Source organism: Thrips palmi, unplaced genomic scaffold (assembly GCF_012932325.1).
Source record: "Thrips palmi isolate BJ-2018 unplaced genomic scaffold, TpBJ-2018v1 HiC_scaffold_16, whole genome shotgun sequence".
Lineage (NCBI taxonomy): Eukaryota > Metazoa > Arthropoda > Insecta > Thysanoptera > Thripidae > Thrips > Thrips palmi.
In genome coordinates, this window is record NW_023144625.1 from 11,922,887 (window position 1) to 11,948,481 (window position 25,595).

The 25,595-nt window shown below is 51.4% G+C and overlaps 5 protein-coding genes across 7 annotated transcripts in view; 3 read left to right on the forward strand and 2 right to left on the reverse strand.

Moving 5' to 3' along the window:
* Positions 1-38: 38 nt before the first annotated feature.
* Positions 39-3,806, reverse strand: LOC117642898 (cell division control protein 6 homolog). Its single transcript, XM_034381525.1, has 10 exons — positions 3,580-3,806; positions 3,131-3,311; positions 2,997-3,056; positions 2,764-2,904; positions 2,131-2,674; positions 1,810-2,056; positions 1,535-1,739; positions 876-1,453; positions 646-789; positions 39-560 (listed from the first exon to the last, which is right to left on the reverse strand). Exons 2-10 carry the CDS (start codon positions 3,306-3,308, stop codon positions 465-467), a joined length of 2,193 nt encoding a protein of 730 aa, XP_034237416.1. The 5' UTR covers positions 3,309-3,311; positions 3,580-3,806; the 3' UTR covers positions 39-464.
* A 185-nt stretch (positions 3,807-3,991) lies between these two features.
* Positions 3,992-5,008, forward strand: LOC117642907 (mediator of RNA polymerase II transcription subunit 11). Its single transcript, XM_034381544.1, has 3 exons — positions 3,992-4,269; positions 4,450-4,590; positions 4,676-5,008. Exons 1-3 carry the CDS (start codon positions 4,194-4,196, stop codon positions 4,924-4,926), a joined length of 468 nt encoding a protein of 155 aa, XP_034237435.1. The 5' UTR covers positions 3,992-4,193; the 3' UTR covers positions 4,927-5,008.
* An 860-nt stretch (positions 5,009-5,868) lies between these two features.
* On the forward strand, positions 5,869-9,732 carry LOC117642902 (eukaryotic initiation factor 4A-I-like). 3 transcript variants are annotated; one of them, XM_034381535.1, is made up of 9 exons: positions 5,869-6,022; positions 6,695-6,812; positions 6,915-7,062; positions 7,144-7,419; positions 7,494-7,712; positions 7,848-8,020; positions 8,104-8,273; positions 8,359-8,506; positions 9,407-9,732. In XM_034381535.1, the coding sequence occupies exons 1-8, from the start codon at positions 6,000-6,002 to the stop codon at positions 8,501-8,503; spliced, it is 1,272 nt and encodes a 423-aa protein (XP_034237426.1). In that variant the 5' UTR covers positions 5,869-5,999; the 3' UTR covers positions 8,504-8,506; positions 9,407-9,732. The 3 variants fall into 3 exon arrangements, with proteins under 3 accessions (XP_034237426.1, XP_034237427.1, XP_034237428.1); XM_034381536.1 differs by having other exon boundaries at positions 6,001-6,136; XM_034381537.1 differs by lacking the exon at positions 5,869-6,022 and adding an exon at positions 6,237-6,258.
* Positions 9,733-10,783: 1,051 nt separating this feature from the next.
* LOC117642908 (profilin) lies at positions 10,784-13,714 on the forward strand. The gene is made up of 4 exons (XM_034381545.1): positions 10,784-10,978; positions 12,204-12,375; positions 12,462-12,561; positions 12,643-13,714. The coding sequence occupies exons 1-3, from the start codon at positions 10,868-10,870 to the stop codon at positions 12,557-12,559; spliced, it is 381 nt and encodes a 126-aa protein (XP_034237436.1). The 5' UTR covers positions 10,784-10,867; the 3' UTR covers positions 12,560-12,561; positions 12,643-13,714.
* Positions 13,715-14,566: 852 nt separating this feature from the next.
* LOC117642894 overlaps positions 14,567-25,595 on the reverse strand; it is a 161,868-nt gene continuing 150,839 nt past the window's right edge. The window contains exon 13 of the mRNA XM_034381518.1: positions 14,567-16,278. Coding sequence (XP_034237409.1) covers positions 16,190-16,278 — 89 coding nt within the window. The 3' untranslated portion in view covers positions 14,567-16,189. The remainder of the gene's footprint in view (positions 16,279-25,595) is intronic.

Consider the following 25,595-nt stretch of genomic DNA (forward strand, 5'->3'; position numbering starts at 1 on the left):
AGTTAACTTTATTTTTCCTAACCATAAATGAAAAACAATTACCAGACATAATGATTGAATTTATTTGTCCATTAATGTCCTTACATGTCACACAACTGTTCACACAGATACCAAAATAAATAAATTATACGTAAGTAAGATTAATACAAGGTATGATTGGCAAAAGACCAAACATTTTGGTAACAAGGCAATGGGCATTGCAGTTTTCATGAAGTACATCAGTTATACAGTATTTTGTTATAAAACAATTATAATTAAATAAGGCAATAGTTTTTTGACACTTTCAGTCAGGTCCATTGGGTACTACTCTATCACAAAATCGGAACTCATGGTCATAGGCAAAACTTCATAAATTAATTTGCTTACAAGAACATTGATCCCTTTATGCCTGAAAAGCCTCAGTTAATTGGAATGTCAAGTCAAAGAAACAAGAAAAACCCATACAGCAACAGCTTAATTAGTATCTATGACAGACAAGATCTATCTCTTAAAATTGTAGCTAACATATCTCGGTCTTTCAGAGCAGCAACCACTTCATCTTCAATCCACTGCATACAGACCTGAAACAAGTGGTGAGATAAACAATGCTTGGAACATGGGGAACACAGGTGAAACTACATGAGTTCATAAACCTAGTTCACTTACCTTTGTAAGACGACTTTTTTTACCCCTCCCAGGTAAAAGTAAAATTCCTCGCGCTTCAATCAAGCCTAACATGCTTAAAAACGATCCAGAATCCAATGGATCCATGTGGCGCTTAATGCACACTCTTCTATAGACATCATGAAGCTGGTAAGGAGAAAAAATGGATTAAGGGAGTAATACTTCATCCTTCAAGAAAATTATGATAAAACTTCATTGTTTAAAAAACTCACCTTGCCGACTGTTACATCTTTGCTTTTTCCTTCACGAAGAATAAGGAGCAAGGAACATATTGCAAACTTCTGATGAAGTGGGAGTTCCTCTCCTCCATCTGATGCTTTCCCAAGCCCTTGTGATGATCCATAGACATCATTAACAACACTCATTATGTTAGCAATGTTAATACAAGGTTTATTAACTTGAGAAGCAACATTGGAGGGGGCTGCCAGAGGTTTTGAGTCAGTGTCAGAATCAGTGAAAAGAGACTTTTTAGCAGATTTTGGTTTCAGAGGTGAAAAATTTTCCTTCCGTGGCGAGTTGAGATGAGTAGGAGACTTGAAGGGGGACTTCAAGGGTGATTTGAGAGGGGACTTCATGAGAAGTCTGAGGGGCGATTTAAGAGGTGACTTGAGGGGCGATTTCAGGGGCGATTTGAGAGGTGACTTCAGGGGTGATTTGAGGGGCGACTTCAAAGTATTGAAAGTTGATCTGAGAGGTGACCTCATTCGATCAAGTACAGTGTTACGATCCTGCTTGTCAATTTCCTGACTATGAAGAGCTTTCCTTGGAGATTTGCGGAGGTGACTAGTTTCTGAAAGGAAATAAGGTTCCACATTAATATTAAATAATAACGAAATCATTCTGTTTGCATATATTCAGAAAACCTACTTACCTGAGCTTTTCTGCAGGTTTGAGATAGATTTTGTAGGGCTTTGACAGTTGGCACTGACTAATTTGGACTCAAACATCTTTTGAGATTCATTCTCTACAGTTCTTCTTGCTGTGTCAAGAGCACGTCTAGCATCTCCATTCACAGCTGACAACTTGCTTGCCAAAAGTTGTATAGCAGCAGGAGCGAACACCTCGGAAGCATTAGCCTTAACAGAAAAAACAAAATAAAAAATATATCAGGACAAAGGGTAAAACATAAGTTGAATATTAACAAACCTCATTTAATCGTGTATTAAAAATATTCATGAGCTGCTGCTTGGTGTATGGAGCAAAATGAAGCAGCTGAGGAGCCAACTGAAGTTTTGCTTTCAGACGGGGCAGTAGGCGATCTGTAAGATCTAGAGCATTGGCTATCCCAATCAATATGATTCCATTAGGGTAACTTAGAGGCCATTCAAATATGGTATATAACACAGATCTACTGCGGGTATCAAGTTGATCCATCTCATCCAATACCATAAGTCTGTAATAAATTACAACATAATTAAATATCAATTGGTGCATCTTGAATTGACAGTGTCATTTAAAACAACTTACATCATCTTGTGACCTGAGAGTAAGTAATTTTCAATAGCCTCCTGGTATGCTTTTCCAGATTTCGTTCTCACTTGTATCCCAAGCTGAGACACTATACGAGAATAAACTGCCTTAGGAGATTCAATAGATGTGCAATTAATGTTGACCACTTTGAAATGACGTTTCAATTCAGGTTTCTCCAACACTTGAGAAAGGCAGGCAGTTTTCCCTGTTCCTGGTGGTCCAGAAATATAAAGTGATCCAGAAGTCTTTGTCTCAAGATGGTTTTGAATGAAATCATTAAGTTGGGCCAATTCTTGTTCTCTTCCTGGTAAGCTCGTCTTAGAGTGTGTGTGCAGAGCAATACGAGCTCGCCCAAGAAGGTCGTCTGGCTCAGAAAACAATGACTTGGGTGCAAAAGAAGTTTGACTTGTCTTCTCAAGAGCAGGTGGGGAGTTAAGAGTCAGAGTTTTTAGCATAGAAGATGGAGTTCCAGCTGTTATTGCTGGGTTGGAGAGCCAATTGTCCGCATCTGTACACTTAATTTTAGGTGGTGAGCAGGGTTCTGTTGAGATAAAATTCAAAATGATATTTTTCATGCGAGAAAACAAGAACTCTCACAGAGACAACTTCAACATGAAAGTATGACCATACCTTTCATACTTTTAGTCCTCCGTTTGTTAGGAGTTGTGAGAGGAGCATCCAAAAAGTCATCACTATTTGGGTCATCCAGAACCAAGTCAGAGGCAAGACCACTTTCTGTTTCAGAATCATCCTCACCATTGGTACTCTTGCCTGTGAGGTAGAAAACAAGATAAGAGTAAATGTGGTTAATAACAACATATCACTTAGATATACTGAAAATCTTAGCAAAGGACTGAACATACATGTGTTTCTTCTACTTCTAGGCTTTGAGGGAGTCTTCTTTTGAGGAGTCAAATCCACCTCTGAAAGAAAGAGAATCAATTAAAGTGTACAGCAATACTGACATAAAGGTAATTTATAAGAAAACATTACATACTTGTTTTGCTTTTACTTCTTGTTTGAGATGGAGTATCTTGTGGTTGAATAAATACATGTTCTGGTTTTGACGCATCTTGAGAACTTTTATCAACCAGCTTTTTCGATCGTGTCACACGGGTATCAGAAGCAGTTTTTCGTTCAGAATAATAGTTCAGAACCGTTTGGATAGGTGCCATGATCTAAAAAATAGTGATAACAGTATATTAAGAGAAAACTGTAAAGTAACAGTTCATTAATTGTTTATAACATAACCAACAGACACAGAACCACAAAACTAATACAGATTATGAAGAAAATATTTCTAAAAAGCATAATGTTGCCTTCAATGAAGACGATCGACCAGGAAGGAACAAATAATTTGTCGTAAATAGATGCAGTAGGAAATGAATACAACTTTTGACAATAGGGTGAAAAAATTTAAAGGGACAAAGTCGAGCAGAAACTTACAACAGAATGGGTAATACTGCTGCCAGAAAACTTGAGCCACAGTGGCTAGAAGGCACAGGGAATAAAAAGATGGAGAGAGAGACGTGTAGTTCGAGTCAACACAGTTTATGCTGACAAGCAAAGAGCAGAAGTAACACAATGCAAAGCTATCGGTTTCCAACGGAGCTGACACAACAACCTCCTTGCGTAGTCGGCAAATTTTCGAAGCGCGCCAAAAACGCCACAAGTGTTTGGCAGTGAGTTTTGAATCATGCAGCCAGAGTATCTAAACAAAATTATTTTAAAAGTTTCGCTTTAATGCTGGCTTTGTGCGTGTTGCTTGAACGGAAGCTGCATGAAGAGAACAATCTTTCAAGAAATCATGAGATAGCATAGCATAGTATTTTCGCCAAAAATAGAAGTTTAGAAGAACCAAAGGGAAAAAGAAGAAGAAGAAAACTCCATGACAGTTCGTGGCGTCTGCTAGAGGTGGCTGTGTTTGTGTTGACACAACAGTCAGAACAGTGCAGAAAATTTTATTTTTCCGGGTTTAGTGATTTTGTAACACAGATGAGTGGCGTATGATTGAAGTTGCTCAAGTTTCGCCCTATTAATCTCGTAAAGAAAAGATTAACATGACTGCACACTGGGAAAAGATTCAGGAGTTGGATTCCATTGAAAAAGATGTCATTACGTGCATTCAAAGTGCAGGTAACAATAATAATTCAATTAGATTATTTTCATCTCATTGCTTTAAATATTTCCACTGCTTTTAATATTCAGAAGACTTTTCCAATCTCAAATTTTGGGAATTTTCGATGTTATTGTATTGGTTGCTAGGTTAGCTACCTGTTTTGCGGTTCATTATTTCCTCTAATTATTATGTTACAGGGCAAGCTCTGCAGGAATTAAGTAAGGACAAGTCCAATGTTAAACAAGCCGAGATTCAGACCAATCAATTTCTCAAAACTCTGAGTTCAGTTGAATCGAGACTGCATACTCAGATAAATTATCTCACCCAAGTTTCAACAGGTTAAAAAAAAATTAAAATTAAACAATTAAATCAACTTTTGTACTCTACTATAAATTACTTAATTTTTAATTGCCTTGATTCTAGGTCAACCTCATGAAGGGTCTGGATATGCATCGCAAAAAGTGCTTCAAATGGCATGGCACAGACTTGAGCATGTCCGCAGTCGTATCAACGAACTGGACAATCTCAAGAGCACTCAAATATCAGAATGTGCTGTACGAGCTCCAAATCTAGCAATTGGCATGGGCATGGGGCCTAACATGAATGCTATGCAACATCATCCTCATCCACAGCTGATGCCACCAAATAATGCTGATGTGCAAAACTCAGGATGATTATGTTCCCAGCGATCTAAGTGATTATTGTACATTCTCTGTAACTCCAATAGTTGTAATAAATTATTCAAATCATGAATTCTTCTATCTGTTTTTATTTTGTCACTGTTCTTTGTTTATCAAGTTCTTGCTTTCCTCAGCATGAAGCATTCCACTTACACACTGAACACTTAAGCAACTCAATGAAATAAGGGGGATTTTGCTGATTATAATGATGAGACACTTCAGCATAAAGTTAATGTTATGATTGTATAATCGTTTTTTGTGGCATTTATTCCCCTTGTGAATGTCAACTCGATAGTACAAGTTTGATATCAAAATATGCTCTGTAAGAGTTATCAGATAGTAGCTGTAAGGGTCAGATGTCACCTCAACATGAATTCACTTATCAGCCCTATCAGTAAATAGTTGCATCACAGACAGCTCTATGAAATCATGAGCATCCTGAGGTAAACTGCATACATTTCTCACCAACTCTTTGGAGCACAAATTTTAATCTTTTCTCACGGCACATTGAAATAAGTAAAAGCCCAAGTTAAAACCCCTGCTGTCTGCCGGACCGGAACTGGATCCGCCCCTGGCTCCCCGAGGAAGGGATCAAGGGGACCGTGGCACTGCCCACGTGCTCTCTGAAAAATGAAACAAAGCCTCGTTTTCGGGACAGGGTAGCTGTCACGAATAAAATGATGCATTTTTTACTACTCGTTGAGAGGTACATGTTTCGTCTAACGAGACGTACAGCCCATTTCACGTTTGGTGCGGTGTGAGGAGCACGCTGCTTCCGGCTCGCTGCAGAGCTTCCTGTCGCAGTGCACGCCAAGAAGGAGTGTGCTTGCGCCAAAGTAGTTCCTTCCTTGACTTTTGTATTCAATTTATGGCAGTAAAGTGCAATTTTTATTGGTTGTTATTCCGTTCATTAATTATCTGCCATTTTTTGACCGTCCTAACGCATCAGGACACTGTACTATCAGATTCGCATGTTCGTGTGACCGTGAAGACCGCGGAGGAATACTTTTGATGACGCAAATGCCGTAAAATTTCATCCTTTCCGTCGAACTGACCGTGAGTGGAACATGTCGAACTCGTATGAAAGAAGGTAAGATTTATTTAAATGTGGAATTGCGTTTCCAAGCTTGCATCCTTGTGTTCCATTGCAACCTTCAAAGTTCGTTCTACCGTGGTGTATATTTTCCTGAAGCCAAATGAATAGGTATACTGACGTTTTTGAGTTATTTGCCAACCTGGAAAAGCACGGTCACTGCCAACATGGCGTAAGCCTACCGTACCTTCTCACTCAAGAGCTTGCTTGGTTTTCACACAGTTTATCATGAGGTATGCCGCCGGCCCGTCCAGTTTGTGCGGCAAGTTATAAATTCGTCTCATAGCGCCCTTTCGGTTCCATAGTGGGACATCTTTACCTCCAACTTCGTTGCCGCTTTCGCAACAACTCGAGGATTTGTCATCGCGAAATGTGCTCAACCCTAGATCAAATTGCAGGAAATTATGCAATTCCTGATTTGCGCTATTTGTTTTCAAGTTCCCTGTTTCCGTCTTTAAATGGTGTCTTTTCGCTTGGCTTTACCCACACCGTCTGGTTGTTACCGGTCCAGTATCGGCGAGTAGCGCGAGTGTAGTTAAAGGTTATGTCAAAGCGGCCGAACTGCCGACAGACGATTTTCCATTTAATGCGATTTTGAAGAGGCATTTGTCAGGGACACTTCTGGTTCTGCTGATTGTGTGGTCTAATTTGCCTTTGTTGTGATTACAGAGAAGATTGGCCTGCTGATCAGGAAGGCAAGAGAAATGGCCCCACTGAAGAAGTTAGCGAATACAATGGACCTCCAGGCATGGACCCTGATGGCATCATTGAATCCAACTGGGATGAGGTATGTTTTGTTTTTTGTTGTCTTGGTTGTCCAAACAACAACACCAAAATTCTAGTCATTTTATTTCTTGGAGGGTATTCATGTTGTGATGCTTTCTTACAGGTGGTCGACAGTTTTGATGCCATGGACCTGAAGGAGCCCCTGCTCCGTGGTATCTATGCCTATGGTTTTGAAAAGCCGTCTGCTATCCAGCAGCGTGCTATCATGCCATGTGTGAAGAAACACGATGTCATTGCCCAGGCTCAGTCTGGTAAGCAGTTAAAATGTCTGATTTGGAATTTCTATGTTCATGATTGTACCTAACTTTGCATCTCTATCCATTGTCCTTCAGGTACTGGTAAGACTGCCACATTCTCCATTTCCATCCTGCAGCAAATTGACACCTCCATCCGTGAGTGCCAGGCTCTGATCCTGGCTCCCACTCGTGAGTTGGCTCAACAGATCCAGAAGGTAGTCATCGCCCTTGGTGACTTCATGAATGCTCAGTGTCATGCTTGCATTGGTGGAACCAATGTGCGCGAGGATATGCGCAAGTTGGAGATGGGAGTTCATGTTGTCGTGGGCACCCCTGGCCGTGTCTTTGACATGATCAACCGCAGGGCTCTGAGTAAGTTATCCTGCCTCTTCCTTTTTAATCCCATCATTTGTTTACATTATTAACCTCTAGTGTTTATCTTACAGGGACAAGCAGCATCAAAATCTTTGTTTTGGATGAGGCTGATGAAATGCTTTCCAGAGGATTCAAAGATCAAATCCACGATGTGTTTAGAACATTGAACACTGAGGTCCAGGTGATCCTGTTGTCTGCTACCATGCCATCAGATGTGCTGGAAGTTACCTCATGCTTCATGAGGAAACCTATCCGTATCCTTGTGAAAAAGGAGGAACTTACCCTTGAAGGTGTGTTACTTTTCACTTGAGCCTTTCTGTACTATAATTTATGGTTTCTTACCATTTCTAAAAGCCAGATTGTGTAAGCTAACACATTTACTTGGATTCTGTGGCTCCCTCTCTTAATTGAATGTTTTTCTCTAGGTATCAAACAGTTCTTCATCAATGTGGAGAAAGAAGATTGGAAGATGGATACCCTGTGTGATCTGTACGACACACTCAGCATCACTCAGGCTGTCATCTTCTGCAACACCCGGCGTAAGGTCGATTGGCTGACTGAGAACATGCACAAGCGTGACTTCACTGTTTCTGCCATGGTAAGAACTTCGGCCATCCCATTTGTGCAGAAATTTTGATACTTTTGTGTTCAGCTGTGTTAACAAATATGATGTCATTTCAGCATGGTGACATGGAGCAACGTGAGCGTGATGTTATTATGCGTCAGTTCCGCACAGGCTCTAGCCGTGTGCTTATCACCACTGACCTCCTGGCTCGTGGTATTGATGTCCAGCAGGTTTCCCTAGTTATTAACTATGATCTGCCCTCCAACCGGGAGAACTACATCCACAGGTATGGTGTCCATAGCTGGTTTCCAAATAATTTTTTGCTCTTTCTGCTTTGGGAGCCTTTGTTAACTGAGTGTTGTCTCTTGCAGGATTGGTCGTGGTGGCCGATTCGGTCGTAAGGGTGTGGCAATTAACTTTGTGACAGAGGATGATAAGCGTACTCTCAAGGACATTGAGCAGTTCTACAACACCAGCATTGTTGAAATGCCGATGAATGTCGCCGACCTGATCTAAGTGGTTAGTGCCTATCTGTGTTACCTGAGTTCTGAGCTCGTGTGCGACCGGTGTTCGAATGCGTGCCTCACAGGGCCCCTGGACGATTTGCGATTTATGTGACGTGCGATTTTTCCGAGTTATGTCGGTTTGTTCACTGAGCGCTCTCCTCGTGGTACGCAGTGATAGTGCTTTACTTGCATCGATCAAGTGGCGCAGTGTGGAGTGATTCCTAACATTTGGGCAGGTTTGTGCATTGGCACACCTGCCCTTCTTTTTCCCTCAGTATAACAGCATAGTCCCTTGGACTTGCATTTGGTATTGGTCGTGTTGCGTGTACGTGTCTTCACAGTAATTGTTAGTTTAATTGTATATTTTATGGTATTATAAAGTAGTGTGAAAATCATTTCCATTCTTTGGAGTTTCCTTGTGGCTTATATCTTCTGACCCTTTGGGTTGAGAACGTGAAGTTTTCTCCAAAGCAATTTGTCAAAATGCAGTTCAAACCAGTAATTTTAAGTATTTTTTCTAAACTGGGTGTGTTCTTTATAAGTTGTGTGTATTATCCCTTGACAAATTTCTATCATGTGTCTCTATTTGCTTTCTGTCAGTGTGACATTGATTTACCAAAGCAGCCCTACTCTGAATTTCATCAGAATTTTTGTGTAATGAGGAGTAGCTTGTTATCATGCTTACCCTCTCAGACATTCTGTTGTATAAGTCCTTCTGTTGTAGGAATTTGGAAGGGTTATATAAATCTAAAAAGATGCAGGAGACGAAACTGTGAAAACTAGTGCTGTTTTTTTGTATGCTGTTGTGTAGCTTAATAAAAGAAAATGTACTCACCTCTTGTTTTATATTAGCTCCACATTGTCCTGCACTGTATCGATGCTGACCCTCATTACGAATTTTCTGTATTTTCAGGCATATTTCATCAGTCCACCTGTGGGGGAAGAATTTTTTGGAAATAAAGATCAAAATTTCAACGATGAAGTTCACCAAACAGTGGTTTTATTTGAGGCGATACATCCTGAGCACTACCTGCTTGCCCCTTGTCACTAATTTTTAAACATAATTTATTGAGTAAATGCCCTGTTCTGTTTCCCTTTTTGAATCTTTAAAATTTTATTTGTTTATTTTTTATGATCTTGTATTTTTTGAAACTTTTGGTTTTATATTTGATATACATTTCTGAATTGATCTGTATGGGTAGACCGTTTTACTAATAAATTGCCAAATTGGACATTGGAGTCACTAGTGTTTTGTCTGAACTCTGGCTGTGGTATGTACTTACTCCCATGTCTGTTCCTTTTGTGGAATTCTTTTTGTTACTAATTTAAGCGTTCTGTTTCATACTTCAATGTGTTGTAGAGGTATCATTAATTAGCATTACAAGATCCTTAGCAGCATTCAAAATACTAGTTCCATTCCTTATTTTCTGATTAGGGGCCAAGTATCATTTAATGAAATGAATTAATCATGTATGCATACCCCATTTATAGAAATTTTCGTACCTTTCTAGGAGAGTCTGTAAATTGTTTTTATTAATAAATTGCGCACTTCATAAGTTGTCGTTTTCTTCCAAAATTGAAATGGATCCCCTTATTATGCAGTTTGTTTTTTGCTGCAAGGATGGCACCGTTGAGTGTCTTTTAACAGGCATTGGAGTATGTTAATTTTTACATCCTTTCTCACTTCACTGAAAACACAAAAGGTTGCTCATGTTAGCGCCCTCATAACATTGCCAGGGGGGCGGGTTTAGTACACTTACAGCAAGGAATTTTGTGAAACTTGTCCAAGGGAAGAACCAAGGGCAGAAACGCGGCAAAAGAAATGCAGAACAGAGTTCCGTGAAGGATACTGATCGGGCTGGACTTTGAGGTTTCTTCATTTTAATCCGCTACAAATACTCCAGAAGAAGTATTAGAGCAGCGACGAACACAGATACACGTAAAATCATGGGTTAAATGTCCAGCTTACGTCAAAGTCTCTGAGGAATGCTACAGCCATTCGCGAGAAAAAGAATTAAAGAGGAACATAGGGAGCAGCGCCTCCTGTCGGCCACTTTTTGTACTATTAAAGACAATGTCGCGGATGAATATCCGTTTTTCAAAGTAATGTCTAATTTATGGTTGAATCATCAACACCTTTTTTCTCAAATTTCAGAAATTAAATATTTTGCTTTATTTGGGATTTTTCGGCTGATAGAGCAAAGGCGACCTCGGCGATGTGAGGGATCGGGTCGGAGCATAGTAACTGCGGAAGGATACACAGAGAGTCCCACCGTCGTGGGCACTATTTCCCTTCTGAAACCAGTAGTCAGACGAAGTCTGCGTCGCGAACTTGTGGCAACACTCGGTCCTAGGTTTCGTGATTTGTATCAAAATGAGCTGGCAGGATTACGTTGACAAGCAGTTGTTAGCTTCGCGGTGTGTTACAAAAGCCGCTATTGCCGGCCACGATGGAAACGTGTGGGCAAGATCAGAAGGATTCGACGTAAGTAGGCTTCGGATTTGGTGAAGCAAGGTCCTGTTGTAAAGCCTGGACAGCGTTTCACCGGGGCTCACCCGCCCGAAGGCTTCGACCAAGTGTGAACGAAACGAGTAATTTTGTGCTAGATGGTGAAGTGAGGCGTATGCCGTGGTGATTTCCGTTCCCTCAAACTGTAAAATTTGGTTGGAAAGTGCGGTCTGGCCGGGAATGGAGCAAATAGGGCGTGCGCGGCTTGCGGCTGGAATGCCGGGTTGGCCCGGTCCGGTCCGTCCGGTCCTCCATTCAAGTCCATTCGGATCGGACGGCGAGGCGCAGCGCAGCCAAGGCGCAGCGAGGCGACGTGTGTGTCCAGTCACTCTGCTGGAGTCTGTGCTTCCAGCCCCTGTGGGCTCTGCGAGTGGATTTCAAGACTCTGGATCGCGGCCATGTCGAGGGAGACGGATTCTGTGGCCGAAAAGAGCCGGCGCGATCTCCCATCGCGGTCTCGGTCCGGCTTGCGGCTGTGGTCACCAAGTCAGCTGAACGGGACGGGACGACGGGACGGGCAGCCGAAATGCTGAGGCTGGAGGGCTGGAGGCGCGACGGGGAGGCGCAGGGCGCAGGCAGGCCGCGGTGTGGCGTGCAACATTGCCGCCCCTCTGTTTGATGGACCGGCCCAGCAGATTACTCAGTCAAGCAATGGGATTGCGTGAGGCTCGCTCAAGGTCTTTTTCCTCGTCGGGTACCTAGCACCCCGCTGCCGGGTCCGCCCCCGTGCACGATGTACTTTCTTTGTTTGCTCAGTTTTAAGGTGAAGCGGGCTTGGCTCACGTTCGGCCCATTTCTTACTGGTTGGAACGATCTGAGATATGTTTTTTTGGAGGAGTGGTCACGTCGGCAACTGTCACTGTCAAATCTTTTCCAATTTTTTTTTTGGCCGGAATTTTTGGGGCTTTGGCCCATTTTGCTCTGTCTGTTACGACTGGCACATTTTATGTCAGGCTTTTTCTTTGTCAGTTCGTTATTTTCATATTCTGATTCAATTCTGAATTGTTAGGTTAGCTGTCAAAACATGCTGGGTTCATTGACTAGTGTTACTTTACATGTTTTTTTTTAAATTGATGCAATTGAAATGGTGAATTGTTATCATGCTTGTCTCTGAATGAGTGTAGACCATTTGGTTTAATGGTCTCTTTTCTGTTGTTGAGGTCCCTTAATTTTTATGTTACCCGCATGTTTTCCTTCGCAGGTTTCAAAGGAGGAGCTTGCAAAGCTGGTCCAAGGCTTTGACAAGCAGGACCTTCTGACATCATCAGGTGTGACACTCGCTGGAAACCGTTACATCTACCTTTCTGGCACCGACAGAGTCATACGGGCGAAGCTTGCCAAGGTTGGCGTTCACTGCATGAAGACACACCAAGGTAAAAGCCATTCCATCACTACTTTTGCCTTCATCTAAACATCAGTATCAGGAGCCAGTAGTATAACAATTCGTCTCTTATTACAGCTGTTGTCGTCTCCCTATATGAAGATCCAATTCAGCCCCAGCAGGCAGCATCTGTAGTGGAAAAGCTAGGAGACTACTTAGTGTCTTGTGGACTGTAGAGGTAGGCCATTCTGCCATATGTGAATTTGTTAGTTTCCTCTAAAAAATTCTTTTTCTGATGAGTTGTTATTTTTCGTTTCAGGACTTTTTTAAAAACAAAAAAACAAAGGCTGTTCTCCTGCGGTGGCATGAGCAGGACTTGGGAGGGAATGAGGAAGATAACTGGCCAGTTCAGTTTGGACCTTCTTGTATAGGTTCCATGTCAACTTAAGGATACAATGCATTTTTAATACTTTCAGTACATATTTTCCTCTTTGTTAAAGATTTTTTTTGTGTCATTTTGAATTAAGGGTGAGTGGACATTTGAGTAATTGTGTATGGTTGACTACCTTCAAGTTGCTTTGGTGTAGTGCAATCCATCCCCACCCCAATCTGTATTAATTCAACCAAGCCATTAATTGATTTGGTGTGAGAGTTGTAATACCTACCCTCTGCATTTGATGTAAAGGCCTTCCTAATTTTGAATAATTTCAAACTCTAGTCCTGCTCTTTCCTTCACCCCTCATATTTAAAACAATCTAAAATGAAATCGCTGTTTATTGAAGGGGTTTCTATGTCAAAGGAATCAAAATTGTGCTTGATTTGTGTATTGGATTAGTTGTAAAAAAGATCGTTTTTTACAGTTTTCATTGTGATTAGCCTTGGCCTCAGTTGGTACAAGAACAGTTTGCTGTGTGTGGCTCTTCCCAGCTAGCTTTAACATTATATGTGAAACAATCGCTCATATGTTAGTGCTATGTCATTACCCTGTATAGGAAATGAATCCAGACCCATTTTTCCATTATGATTGCTACGATTGATATTGATATAGCGAAAACTTTTGAAAGACATATTTTTTTTATTTTTCTTTTTGTTTTGGGGGCAGGGGGGGATTAAATGAAATAGATCTGTATAAAGTTAAGATTGTGTGGCTGTTTACTTTGAACAGCGAGCATGATGTAAGGGAAGGGGTTGACAAATGGTTTTTTCCGCAGTGTACTGGCATTCTTCATTCAGTGCACACTTGTTTGTGCCAGTAAACGCTCTTGCCCTGCAACTGGGTTTATACATTTTGTACTACTTTTAATGACTGCCGAACATGAGATGAAGTATTTCTTAAAATTGTAATTATTCCCATCGGGCTCTGAATAATAAAAAGAGAAAACAATTTTAAACATGTGTTGTACTTGGTTTTACCTGAGGTGTTCGAGTTTTAATACAAATGCTGAATGTTCTGCTGTATGTGCTGTGTGGTACCTGGTGTACCTTATGATTTAATAAGTAAACAAAGTGAATACTAAAACAAGAACTAGCAATTATTTTAATAACTGAACGCTCTACTCGATCATTGACACTCCGGGTTGCTACCGGCGACAAAATTAAACACGCTGTGGGACGCTTAGAACTTACTAATTCAACACCATCAATCTTAAGGGCCGTAAGGCGTTTTGAAATTTCCGGCGAAAAGCTCGTTGGCAGAGTCGATTTTGGCCGAAGCTGATTAAGGGGGGAAAAGAGAGGGGGGGGGGGGATGCGGGAGCTGTGGCGGGCGTGCACCCACCGATGGCCCGGATTGGCTTCTGGAAATTGGTGTGATGATCTGCCTCCAGCAGCTGTTACGAAACGACCCTGGGAGTGACGTCAGATTAAAAAGTAGACCAGCCGAGACAGACCCAGAGAGGACGTCCTCTCTGGACAGACCCACAGCGAGGCTGATCGGTGGCTCGGAGCGCAGAGGAGCAGGGCAGCCGCCCAGTGTAGTCCTGGGCTCGACTCCTTTGGCGTGACAACATGAACGTCTTCCATGTAACGTGCCAAAAGGGTGGTCTACCTTCCCGGCGCGGTGCAACAATGGCGCCATTGTTCTCTTCATCGGCTTCAGCGGGACCCCAGAATCAAGAACTGCCGAGCAGGTGGCGAACTCCGTCACACTTGTATCTTGCGTCGGGCTGCCACCCTTCGTAGCACTAGAGCTTCGTAATCCGGCGTGGGGGAGAGGGGACAAACACAGCCAACACACTCACTCATACTTGTTTAGCAATTGTTTATTTACAGAGAAACTTTCACAGCTGTCACATATGCAAGAGCTATTACAAAGAGTTCTAATCTAGGGAACGGGGAAAGGGAGTACCTATTGAACGAGGAATAGAAACGTACCTAGAAGTGATGGAAGGCCAAGAGGAACGAACACAGACAATCTTGGGAATCCTATAATTTGTCAAGTGGTTGGTGGCAAGCACCCACTCAGCCTTCGTCGCGGAAGGCTTGCGGAAGGCTCCGACCTGCCCCACGTGGGAAAGGGGGGGGGGACTGACGCCCCGGCCAATCCCTGCCCGGCAGCGGGACTAGGAATGGGGGAAAAATTTTAAAAAAAATTATAATGGCACGACTGACTATCGGTACGTGGAACGTAAGTTTGGGTTCTCTGAGAACTCGGTGAATTTGTTTTCCTAGAAGCATGTACAGCTGTGACACATTGTGAAGTGTACTTTTCAACGTGGGTACAACGGTAATAGATAATCTAAATGGCTAACAATGCAGGTACAAGCAGTTAAAGTTCGGGTTTATCATTGCTTGATCTAACACACCCACCACAATTTTTTTTTACAAACAGAAACCTCTAACACTGTCTTTAATAACATTTAGGGGAGTCGAAATAGTTTCGAGGCAGTGCGTTCGGGGGAGTGAATTTAGACAACGTCCTACCGATATTGTGTTGCGGTACAGAAATCAGAGAAGAGAAAAGGACAACAGCTTTAGTAGTTCATAACTACAATTAAAATTATGGCAAATTGTTATGGTACAATATGGTACAAAATGCGTTCCGCTCAACGTTTTACTCTGTAGCCGCTTCTGGGTGGCGTACAATCACATAAGCATTCACACAATGGCTCCTGCAGGTGTCCTGACGACACCTGCGCCTCCGACTCGTTAAAACCGTCCTCGCGACTCCGACCATTGGGGCACAAGCGGCTTGGGCGCAGAGAACAGGGCCTCTCGCCTCGCAAATCGAAATGAAAAGAAAGAGGGGGGGGGGCGCTTGCGTCCGGAAGGAACCCGAACTCGTCCCTGAGGGTCCCTGAGGGTCCCTGCCCACTACAATGTCCGCACACAGTGGCTAATCTAAGTTAGGACTACTGTAGTAGTAATAAGACTGCGCACAGTCGCTGTATGTGACCTTAACCAAAGTGATTAATTGTTGATAATTGTGTTACGAAGGAATAAGTTACAATTTTTCTTTTTACACCGATTCGTAGGGAAACAAAAACAGAAAAGTACAAGTGTTGTGCAAACAGTATGCAGATGGGCAGTCTGGTTAAGCTGAGCAGGATGTACGTTGATTGATATTCGAACTTGGGTGTCGCAGTCTTTGAAAATGTCGACGCGTTTCGATTGTCTGGGGCTCTCTGCTTTCGCCACAAGTGTTGGGCCTGCGCGGCCAGCCGCCCGAGGGGTCCAGGGCGTCCAGGGATCCAGGGCGGCAGCGTGGCGGCGCGGTGGCGCGGACGTCCACTGCCGCAGCCACGGCCGGCTTGTCCGGGGGTCGGAGTCGAGTCGGAGGCGGCGGGCACAGGCGCGGGTCTTGAACTCGCCGCTCACTGGGTCGAGGAGGCCCTGCGACGGTTGCGCCTGCACCCGCAGCACGACGGCTACTGGTGGTCCAGCGAGTAGCCCCGCGACCGTTTCCACAGCCCCTTGAAGAAGCCCCGCTTCTGGCGGGAGCTCTCGCCCACGTCTTCTGGAACAAACATGCAGAGTTGCGTTAGAAATTACTTAGAGACAGTGGGACTGTGCTTCCTACCAAAGCGCCTGGCGGGTAGGCAGTGCAGGCGCAGCCCTGTCAGCGGGACAGTCTGCCTGCCAGGCGCCCACACTACACACTGTTTACTCGGCATGCCGATCGAAATGAGAGTGCGCCCCGGGAAATGAATTGAACGCGACGCGTTTTACTTCTAGCGGCGTGCGAAGGAGTGCCGGCAATGCGGCGGCGGGATGTCCGACTCCGGGTTCGAGTCCGGCCGTGCGGCAACGGCAGTCCCATAGGCCAGTTTTCCCCAGCAGTGACATTCCGAGAGCGAGCAACCGCGCCACCGCGCCGCATCCACCGCAGCGAGGGCCGTCTCGTCGCGTCGCGTCCCGTCCCGTCCTGTCCGCCTGGGCCGGCTTTGACGGACGGCGCGCCGCTGACATGTGGATACGCTTTCTCGCTGTCCAGGCTGGAGGCCCTGTGACCTAGTTATTGGCTCGGTTCGAGCTTCGGGATTCGGCCCCGGCCTTAGCGCGGCCAGCCTTCGCGATCGTGGGGCCCTGCGGGCTGGACAGCGTTTCTCTGTCTCTCTCGCACCCACACGGGACGCCCCGTGAGTGCGAGGGAGACGGAGCGAGCAGGGCGTGCCATTGTGGCGCGCCGACCCACTAAAACAGGTTGGGCGGCCTTAACCTTCCTGGCGAGGCGGTGCAGGCAGTGCAGGCAGCGCAGGCAGCGTAGCGCAGCGTAGGCAGTGCCGGTATCGCGCGTCTCTCTCGCACCGCCACGCCCCATGAGTGTGAGAGAGACAGAGCTTTCGCGCTTCCTCCGAGAACGCGGCCGCTTATTTCTTCAAAAGCGTAATAGACTCCGAGACCTCCGAGACCCGGCCGGCCGGGCCAGGGCCATGGCCTGGACGACCAAGCGGCGACCGCGCGGAGAGCTATGGGGCGAAAAAAAACAATAAACAGGCGCCAGGAATGCAAACTAAAAGCGAGGCGCCTCCCAAATGGTGAGATGGCGGTTCTATGTTCCATGAGGCGGTGGGGCTCAACGGGACCTGCTGCCGAGGCGCGAAGCCCCAAAGCCAGCAAAGGCGGCCGGGCCGGGCCGGGCCGCCTCAGTCTGCCGCTCTGGACCTGGCTCGGCTCGCCGCGGCTCGGCCGGGGCTGGGGGGTCAACAACTCGAATTAGATTGTTTGACAAGATCGAACGCGGAGACAAAGGAGGCCCGGGGTAAAAAGCGTCGGCAGGCAGTGTCTGTCGTGATCACGCCCCGGCTCGCCCTGCCCCGCCCTGCCCCGCCTCTCCCGCCCGAGCTCGGCAGCGCGGAGGTACAACGCGAGAGTGTAAGTGCCATCGCCCCAGCTGCCCGCGCCTCCGTCCCCCAGCCCCAGCCGAGCGAGATCGTCTCTGCCGCTCTCGTGAGGCGCCCCGCAGGAGTGTGAGAGAGACAGGCGACGACAGGACCTTTCGGAATCGCTCGGCAGTGGCGCCGCTCCGACCATATTCGGATTCAGATTCACTGCGCGTGCCAGAGATTTGCACCGGGAAAGTTTTTCCATCGGCGGATGGCGAGTGGGTACTTGGAGCCCCGCGGTACCAGTGGTACCAGCGGCCGCCAGGGCGCCCTCGACGTCGAGTGGCGTGGAGGCAGAGGGTAGCCGGGTAGCAGCGGGTAGCACCGGGTAGCACCCCGAGGCGGCCCGAGTGGCACCGGCAGCGCTAGCGAGGGGGCCAATGTCCCAGACAGGCCAACAACCCAGACCTAGACGGGGTGGGGGTAGCTACCCCGCCGTGCCTTTAGCCGTGCCGACCCCCTCCCCCTCCACTCGCGCGGCGGACCGGTGCCCCCACCACTTGACTTCCGCGTCCCATTCAAGGGATGCTTCCCGGGGAGGGGGTGGCCGCCGGGTGGGGCGGGGGTCCATCGGCACTACCCGCCGGCCGCCGCTACACCGCTACCCGTTCCCTGTTGCGGACAGCCCCCGCCTTGCCGCCTTGCCGCCTGGGCCGAGGGGCGGCGAGGAGCGGCGAGGGGCGGCGCCGCTCCCTGTTTACCTCGCCGGGCCCTGCAGGGTGGTGCCGAAGCGTCCTTTCGTCGCGCTGTCTCCGTCGCCCTCATGGGGCGTGGCGTAGGAGTGCGAGTTCGGAATTGCTTCCGACGCTGGCTCCACTACTGAGGAAGTGCGGCAGTACCCCCCCGCTCGACGGCTGTAGTTCCTCCTCGAAGTGCTGCCGATCTCGATGCAAAGGATGTCAAGCGTTCGCTGCGAAGCGGCGCGGGATCGTCTCTCGGTGTCTCGGATAATTTTCGGCCAAATGCGCCCCCTGGGCTGCAGCACCGCCCGCGACGCCCTCTGCACCGCAAGCCGCCCTGCCGCCCCGCCGCCGCACGCACCGGCTACACGGCGACGCGGCTACACCCAGCCGCCCGCACCGCCAGCACCGCCAGCTCCGGGCGCGGGCCGAGCCGAGGCGTGGGTATTGATCGCGCAGGGTCGCTGGCCGGCCGCGCAGCAGCCGCCCCTCGTCCCCGCCGCCTGCCGCTGCCCCCCCCTCCCCTTTCACTTTCCATTGGTGTAGGGCTGTGTAGGGCTGCCGGTGCACCGCGGGAAGGACGAAGGACGTGGCACGGGAAGGACACCGGACCTCGACCCAGACCGCAGTGCCCTGGGCGGGGCGGGGAGGGCCACTGCAGGCAAAACTGACGAGAATCAATCCAGTGTGGCCGCAGGGGGGCCAGGCCAGGCCAGGCCTCATCCCCCGACACAATGCAATCAAGCGGCCCTTGGGGCTGGCGCCGCGGTGGCGTCGCTGCGGCACCGGTCCCGGCAAACACTCTCGCACGTGGAGGAGGGAAAGGCTCAGGCCAGCCCGCGCTGCCTGCGCTGCCGGCACACCAGGCACACGCCACGGCCGGCGAGGACGGCGAGGACGGCGAGGACGGGCCGGGGTCCGCGACGCTGGCCTTCGCGACCCAGGGGGCGTGCCCTGCCACGGCCAGCCCACTCTGACGCCACACTGCTTGGTCGGATAGGAGTTGACTTTCACTTCCATTTCCAATAACGGGCGAGATTTTCAAGCCGGTGGCCATGCCACGCCGCGCCGCGCCGAGAGAGGACCGGGCAGGCGACTCAACTTTCCACTGCCACACGCGGCCACACGTCGCCGCGCCGGGCGGCGTCGCGCCGGCCGGCCCGGGACGCCCGTCCTCACAATCAAGTGCACCCGGCCGCCGACCCTCCCCCCGTCGGTATCGTTCCGTCGGCCACTAGTTTTCCGTTTATTTCCTATTCTTCATCCATCTTTACGCCCCCTTTGTCACCTCGAGGCGCGGCGCGGCGCGGCTGGGCGGGGCGGGGCGGGGCGGCCGAAGCTTTCACCATTAGCGGTCAAACATGTTCCGGCGGCCGGAGAGCCGAGCGGCGCGGCGGGCCGCGGCCTTCCAAGTTCGAACCGCGACCTGCAGGCTCCTTCCGCACCTCTCGCTCTGTCTCTCTCGCACTCACGGCTCGCGGCGTGTAGGTGCGAGAGAGACAGAGCGACGTGAGTGTGCTGTCGCGTCCTTGTCCTCCAGGTGGTAGTGGACCCGTTCGGTTCCGTTCCGAGGTGCGCGTGTTCCGAGTTCGCCGCGGTCGCCATAAGCGGACCGCAGTGTGGACTAATGCCCCGCCAAAGTGGGCAGCCAAATGTCAGAACAGTCCTCTCGGGGATCGGCCCAGTCGAGGGTCGAGTGGAAACTCGGCGCCGCCCCCGCCGCCCCCGCCCTGCCGCGAGCACGGCACCCCAGAGTGTGTACACAGCGCGGGCCCCGCGAGGTTGCACGCTTCGCGCTGCGCGCCGCTGTGCACCTCGCTTTGCGCTTCGGGGCCCGCCAGGCCCGCCGACACGAACGGACCCGGAATGGCGTGCCAAGGGCCGAGGCTTGGAGCCCTGCAGGCCTGCGGCCCCGGCGGCCCTACGCGGTGGGGGTCGACAAGTGAAACAGAATCGGGGAAGCGATTTGGGAGTGAGACCGCGTCAGAGTGGAGAGGGCGTGGCTACAAGCTACAAGTGGCTGCTCAGCCAACAACGCGAGGCTTGCCTAGCTGGAGGGGCGCCCCGGCCGACGCCACCACGCCGCGCCCACGCCGACGAACGACGCCGCTGCGCCGTTGCACTGCCTATCAGTGTATCTGTAATCGGACCAATCAGCGGCATCACGACCGGTAAAGTCGGCGTGACGTTGCCGGCCTGCGTCCCGCCAGGCGCCAGGTATTACGGTACACCGAAAACAACAACAGCAACAACAACAACAAGCGACAAACGCCCGGTGAACTGGCGACCGCACTGGAAGGTTGGCTGTCCTGTCCCCGTCCAGGTGGGCGCCAAAACCGTCGCCATATTTGGCGTGGCGCGCTGCCAAGCCACTGGAAACAAGTGTAGGCCCCCCGAGGTCTGCCCGGGCTAGCTGGTCTATGCTGGCCAGCGCAGCGCGGGGAAGGCGAGGCAGCCGCGGCAGTTGGCGCAAAAGCAAGCGGAGTGCTGAGTGGCGTTTGGCGGCCCGGCGCCCCGTCGCCGTCCCTGCACACTACTTGTAGCGGCCGCGGCTCGGATAACCAACCAGTCCGGCAGGCCGGGGCCATGCCGGACCTGGACGGCGCCATGCCGGGGCAGCGGGGCACTCGGTGATGAGTCGAGTTCGGCGGTTCAAGCCGTTCAAGCATTTTTCTTGTCATGAAAGTCGAGCGACGTTTGTGGACCGGGAATGCTGGAGCCGCGAACGGCGGAGCGACGGCGGAGCAGGGCCAGGCCTACGGCTACCTATGGCGTTCATATCTCATGAGCTGACACACGCCGAAGCCTCTGCCTCTCTCTGTCGCTCACGGATCTCGAAACCAGAGACGGCCCGGAGCACCGCCTCGGCTCGGCCGACAGCGCGGCAGCGCGGCGCACGACGGTTCGACATCGTTCGACACTGGTAATTGTTTCGGCGCCGCGGTCCATTAATTCGACATTGAACATTCAGGTCACACGTCGGGGGACCGGTGGAAGCGCGCTAGGCGTCAGGGCGAATGAGTCGCGAGAAAGAACGCACCGAGCAAGAGAGAAATCCCTCGTAAAATTGTATCAACTCGGCCGTAAGTATTATGATGAGGAATTTATCCATTTTTGGAAAGCGAGCGAGTTGGTTTTTCCAGGAAAAGGGCGGGGGTGCCCCTTTGGAAAGCGGGATCGCGGCAGGCAAGCCTCGCTGCCGTTCGGCATGAAAAATGCCCGCCATACCGCGGGGCTGCACGGGGTCGGGCTGCGCGTCGCGTGGTCAGAATTCCAGAGGCGATACACTGGCGCCGCGTCGCGCCGCGTGTCCGCGTGACGTCACCGACAGGCGCCGCGGGGTCAGCTGGCCCCCTAAAGTGCAGCCAAAGGTCAATCAGTGGCGGGGCGGGGCGGTGGCGGGAATCCCGCGGAAGGGGTGACGACGGTACCTGCCAAAGTTCAGGCCCGTCGGGTGCGCGATGCGCGAAACGGCGGACGGACATGCCCTCCTTGGAGTCGGGACGGGCGCGCGGACGGTCGGACAGACGGACGGACGGACCTGGAGCCGCGCCGGGGGACTCAAATAGCGTGCTAAGTGTCGCGGAGTCGCGGGCACGGCGCGCATGGAGAGCCCCGGGGCACGGCGACGGACATGGAACGGGCAGGCTGGCGCTGGCTGGCGGAGACATCCTGGAAACTGCTCGCGTTTCACAGTTTCACCTCTACTCCACTCATCTGGGGGAAACTGCCCGCGGACTGCAGGACTGCACACCGCGGGGCCGCGGCGAGGCAAGGCGAGGCGTGTGCACAGTGTAGGCCGCATCGCCTTTCTAGGACGATTGACGCCTTGGACGCCGTCAACGCATGCAAGGGCCGCGCGGCCAGGCAGTGACACGGCGCTCTCACGCGAGCACGGAACGGGACGAACAGTGCATTCCGGCCGTTTCGTAGTGTGCCACGCGTAGTGTGTGTGAGTGTGTGCGCGTCTTTCAAACGGCCGTCACTCTGAAGGGCGTTCGTAACGACATCAAGGAGGCCCCCGTCCACCCGCGAGGCACCGCGACGCGAGGTGTGCGTTCCATCGCCCCGATAATGAGAATCCAACGGGCGTAGTTCTATTTCAGGCGCTATCGCGAACGCACTCGACACACCGCGGGGCCTAGGCGCGGCCTAGCCCGGCTCCGTCCCACGGACGTGCACGCCGAGGAGCAACATTTGCTGCAGCAGTGTTCCATGTCGGGGCGCAAGTCGCGCGGATGCTGATTTGCATCGAACTGACTCGCCCAGGCGTCGTATTAGACCGTGCCACCCACGCCAGCAGGGCACTGCCTGCGAGAGCAGGGCCATCGCGAGCTCGACGGGCGCTGGACCGCAACGATCGTCTGTTCGGTTGCCGCGTTGCCGCCGCCCGTTCGTCGAGCCCAAGCCACCACCGCCGTCGTCAGCGAGGCGCGATACTTGGAACTGCCCGTGATTATCTGACTCGAACCCAAATGTCGGATTAGAAACACGCCACCAGAGGGCATGCCTCGCCAGGCCTTAGCAGGCTTGGCAGTCCCGCCCGGCAACGGCCGATTTCCGGTCGGCTTTTGGTCTTGGCCGCGGGGCTGGGCTGGCACAGTGGGCCAGAAGACCTGTGGAGGCGGCCAAAACTCTAGACGCGTTTTGAGCTCCAGAGTCGCTGAACAGGACTAGAACCGAACGTGTGACCCCACCAATGGATTGCTCTCCGAACGAGGAATCCATTGGTGGGGTTACACGTTCGTTTCGAGTCCTGTTCAGCGACTCTGGAGCTCAAAACGCGTCTAGAGTTTTGGCCGCCTCCACCGGTTTTCTGGCCCACTGTGGCTGGGCCGGGCTGGGCACGGCGCGGAAACCGCAAGCCGCCTCGCCAACCACACCCTGCCGCCGCGCCGCCGCCTCCACCACAATGTCTCTCGAGCACCAGCTGACTGATTAGATTAACGCGGCCGCGGCGGCAAAACGCGCCCAATCGCGGCTTTTGACGTCCGAGCGGCGATAACGTTCCGCACCGCGATGCCGCCGACGTGTTGTCCGCATCGACGGGCACCGCACCGCAACGCACCGCGCGGTCACGCGGTCTGCCGACACTGCGCCCGGGGCGTGGCCCATGCATTCCTTGCAGCCAGCGATGCTCCGAAGGAGTCGCCATGTCGCCAGGACGGCCATGTCTCGTTTTGCAGTGAGGCGGGATGTGTTGGGCCCGAAATGGCATACGATCATGTGGGGTCTAGCCTTTAGTGGCAATGGCAATGAGAGGCTAGGCAGACCCGCAGCACGCCAGTGTGGCGGTCGGGCCGCGGCTGCCTACCCGGCAGGCGCCGTGGCACTGCACTGGAAGCCAGGCCGAGGAGACTCGCTCTGCGACGCGGCCTCCAGCAGCCAGCCCGTGCCGTGCGCGTTTATTATTTACTTTGAGAGCAGCCGTCCGCGTCCTGGTGGAAAGCTTTCCGCGGGTTTTGTGGCTCGGCCGGCCCGCCGCCACGCTCCACGCGGCGGAGGCCGAGGAGGCCGAGAAGGCCAAGAAGGTGGCGGTAATTGGCCCCCCGAACCTTTCCGTCGTAAGCTCCCCGATGACGCGGCACTCCAGTGGCTGCTCCAGCAGGCCGACGGCAGGCACTGCTGGGCCAATTACGGCGGGGGGGCGTGGCCGACGACGCGGTGCAGCGGCAAGCCGGAGGAAAGGGGCGACTCGAGGACGCCGCCGTGGCGCGCGACGCGGCGCGGCGCGACGCGGAACCCGGAGAACACGAAGAAGACCGCCATCCACGTGGATGAGTCGAAGCAGTCATTAACGAAAGGCAACGCGAGGCAGCGCCACATTCCGCGACTGATTCCGAAGGATCGCATCATCGCTCCGTCTCTCTCGCACTCGTGGGGCGTCCCGTAAGGCCGCAAGGGTGCGAGAGAGACAGATGCTTCGGAATCGGGCGGCTGGCGGCAGAGGCCGACAAAAAGACGGCAGCCCCGCACGACGCGAAGCACGCGTAGCACGACTCGACGGCCGACTCTCTGAATTATGGCCAGTGTTGACTTTGAGCAGAGCTTTGCGCAAAGCTTTGCGCCGGCACAGAGCGCGGAGTGGCCGGCGGAACCAAGCCCCGCTCTTCCCCGACAGCGAAACGGAGCCGCGGCTGGGGGAACCTTTGCGGGAACACCTTTTTAAACGCGCGGGAGCTCTCGGAGGTAAATGTTTCTCCTCGCAAATCAACACCACCATCGGCGGGAAAAGTAATAACCCAGATAATTTTCGAGCGTGTCGAATGTTGGCAGCTCCGAATGTTGTTCCTGCCGACACTGACTGGAGCGCGGCCAGCTGCCGATGTCGCTCCGCTCCGCTTCGGCTTCCCATAACGGCCCGCCTCGGCCCCGACGACGACGCGGCGCGACGCGGCGGTCGCGGACGCCAACAGGCGGCGCGCTCCGGTGCCACGACAAGGCGACGGGGACGCCGACGTCAACGACTCTCCGACGCGCGGCCGCGCCAAGTCCACCTGGGCGGCTGGCGGCAGAGGGCCCCGTCGACTGTTCGCCTCGCCGAGTAGGCGGCCAACTCGTTCTGCCGCACAGTGCCGTGGGCCTGGTGCCCGGCAGTGCCCTGTCGCGGGGTCAACGGTCGCCGGGGCCGCGACGCCAACCCGCAGCGCCAAAACCGCCAAAACCGAAACCGGCCAGGACTCCTTCGCGCTCCGCTCCACGCGCCCTGCACTGCAACGACGAGGGTTCGGGGCTCTTTCTCGAATTAGCGCGAATCCGCGCGCTGCCGCCGCCGGCCGCGCTCGCCAAGGCCGCATAGCCGCGGCGCCACGCCCTGCCGCCTCGCCTCACAGTGCAGGGGAAGGCCGGCGGGCCGCGGCAGGGCAGGCCGACGCAGTGAAAGTGGTGGATCACCGCCACCGCGGGGATGCGCCAAGGCGCGCCAAGGCGCCAAGTCGTTGCACTCGCGGTGCCTCCGTACTCCATACTCGCGGGCCCTCGTCTTGCGCCGCCTTGCACCGCCTTGCGCGCTCATTCCAAACAGTGCGCTGTCTCTCTCGCACTCTCGGGGCTGCGACAGAGAAAGAGCGACGAGACACTTCTGCGCTGCCGCCTCGCCTTGGTTCCGGGCGGCAACCCCGAACAAGTCAAGACTGTCTCGAGCAGCGCGTCGTGCCTCGAAAGTCGCTGCGTTTTCTTCTTCTCGCGTAGAGCTTTGCTGCTGAGGTCGCGGTAAATTACTCGAACACACTCACAACACCCACACACTCGCACTTCCACACACGCAC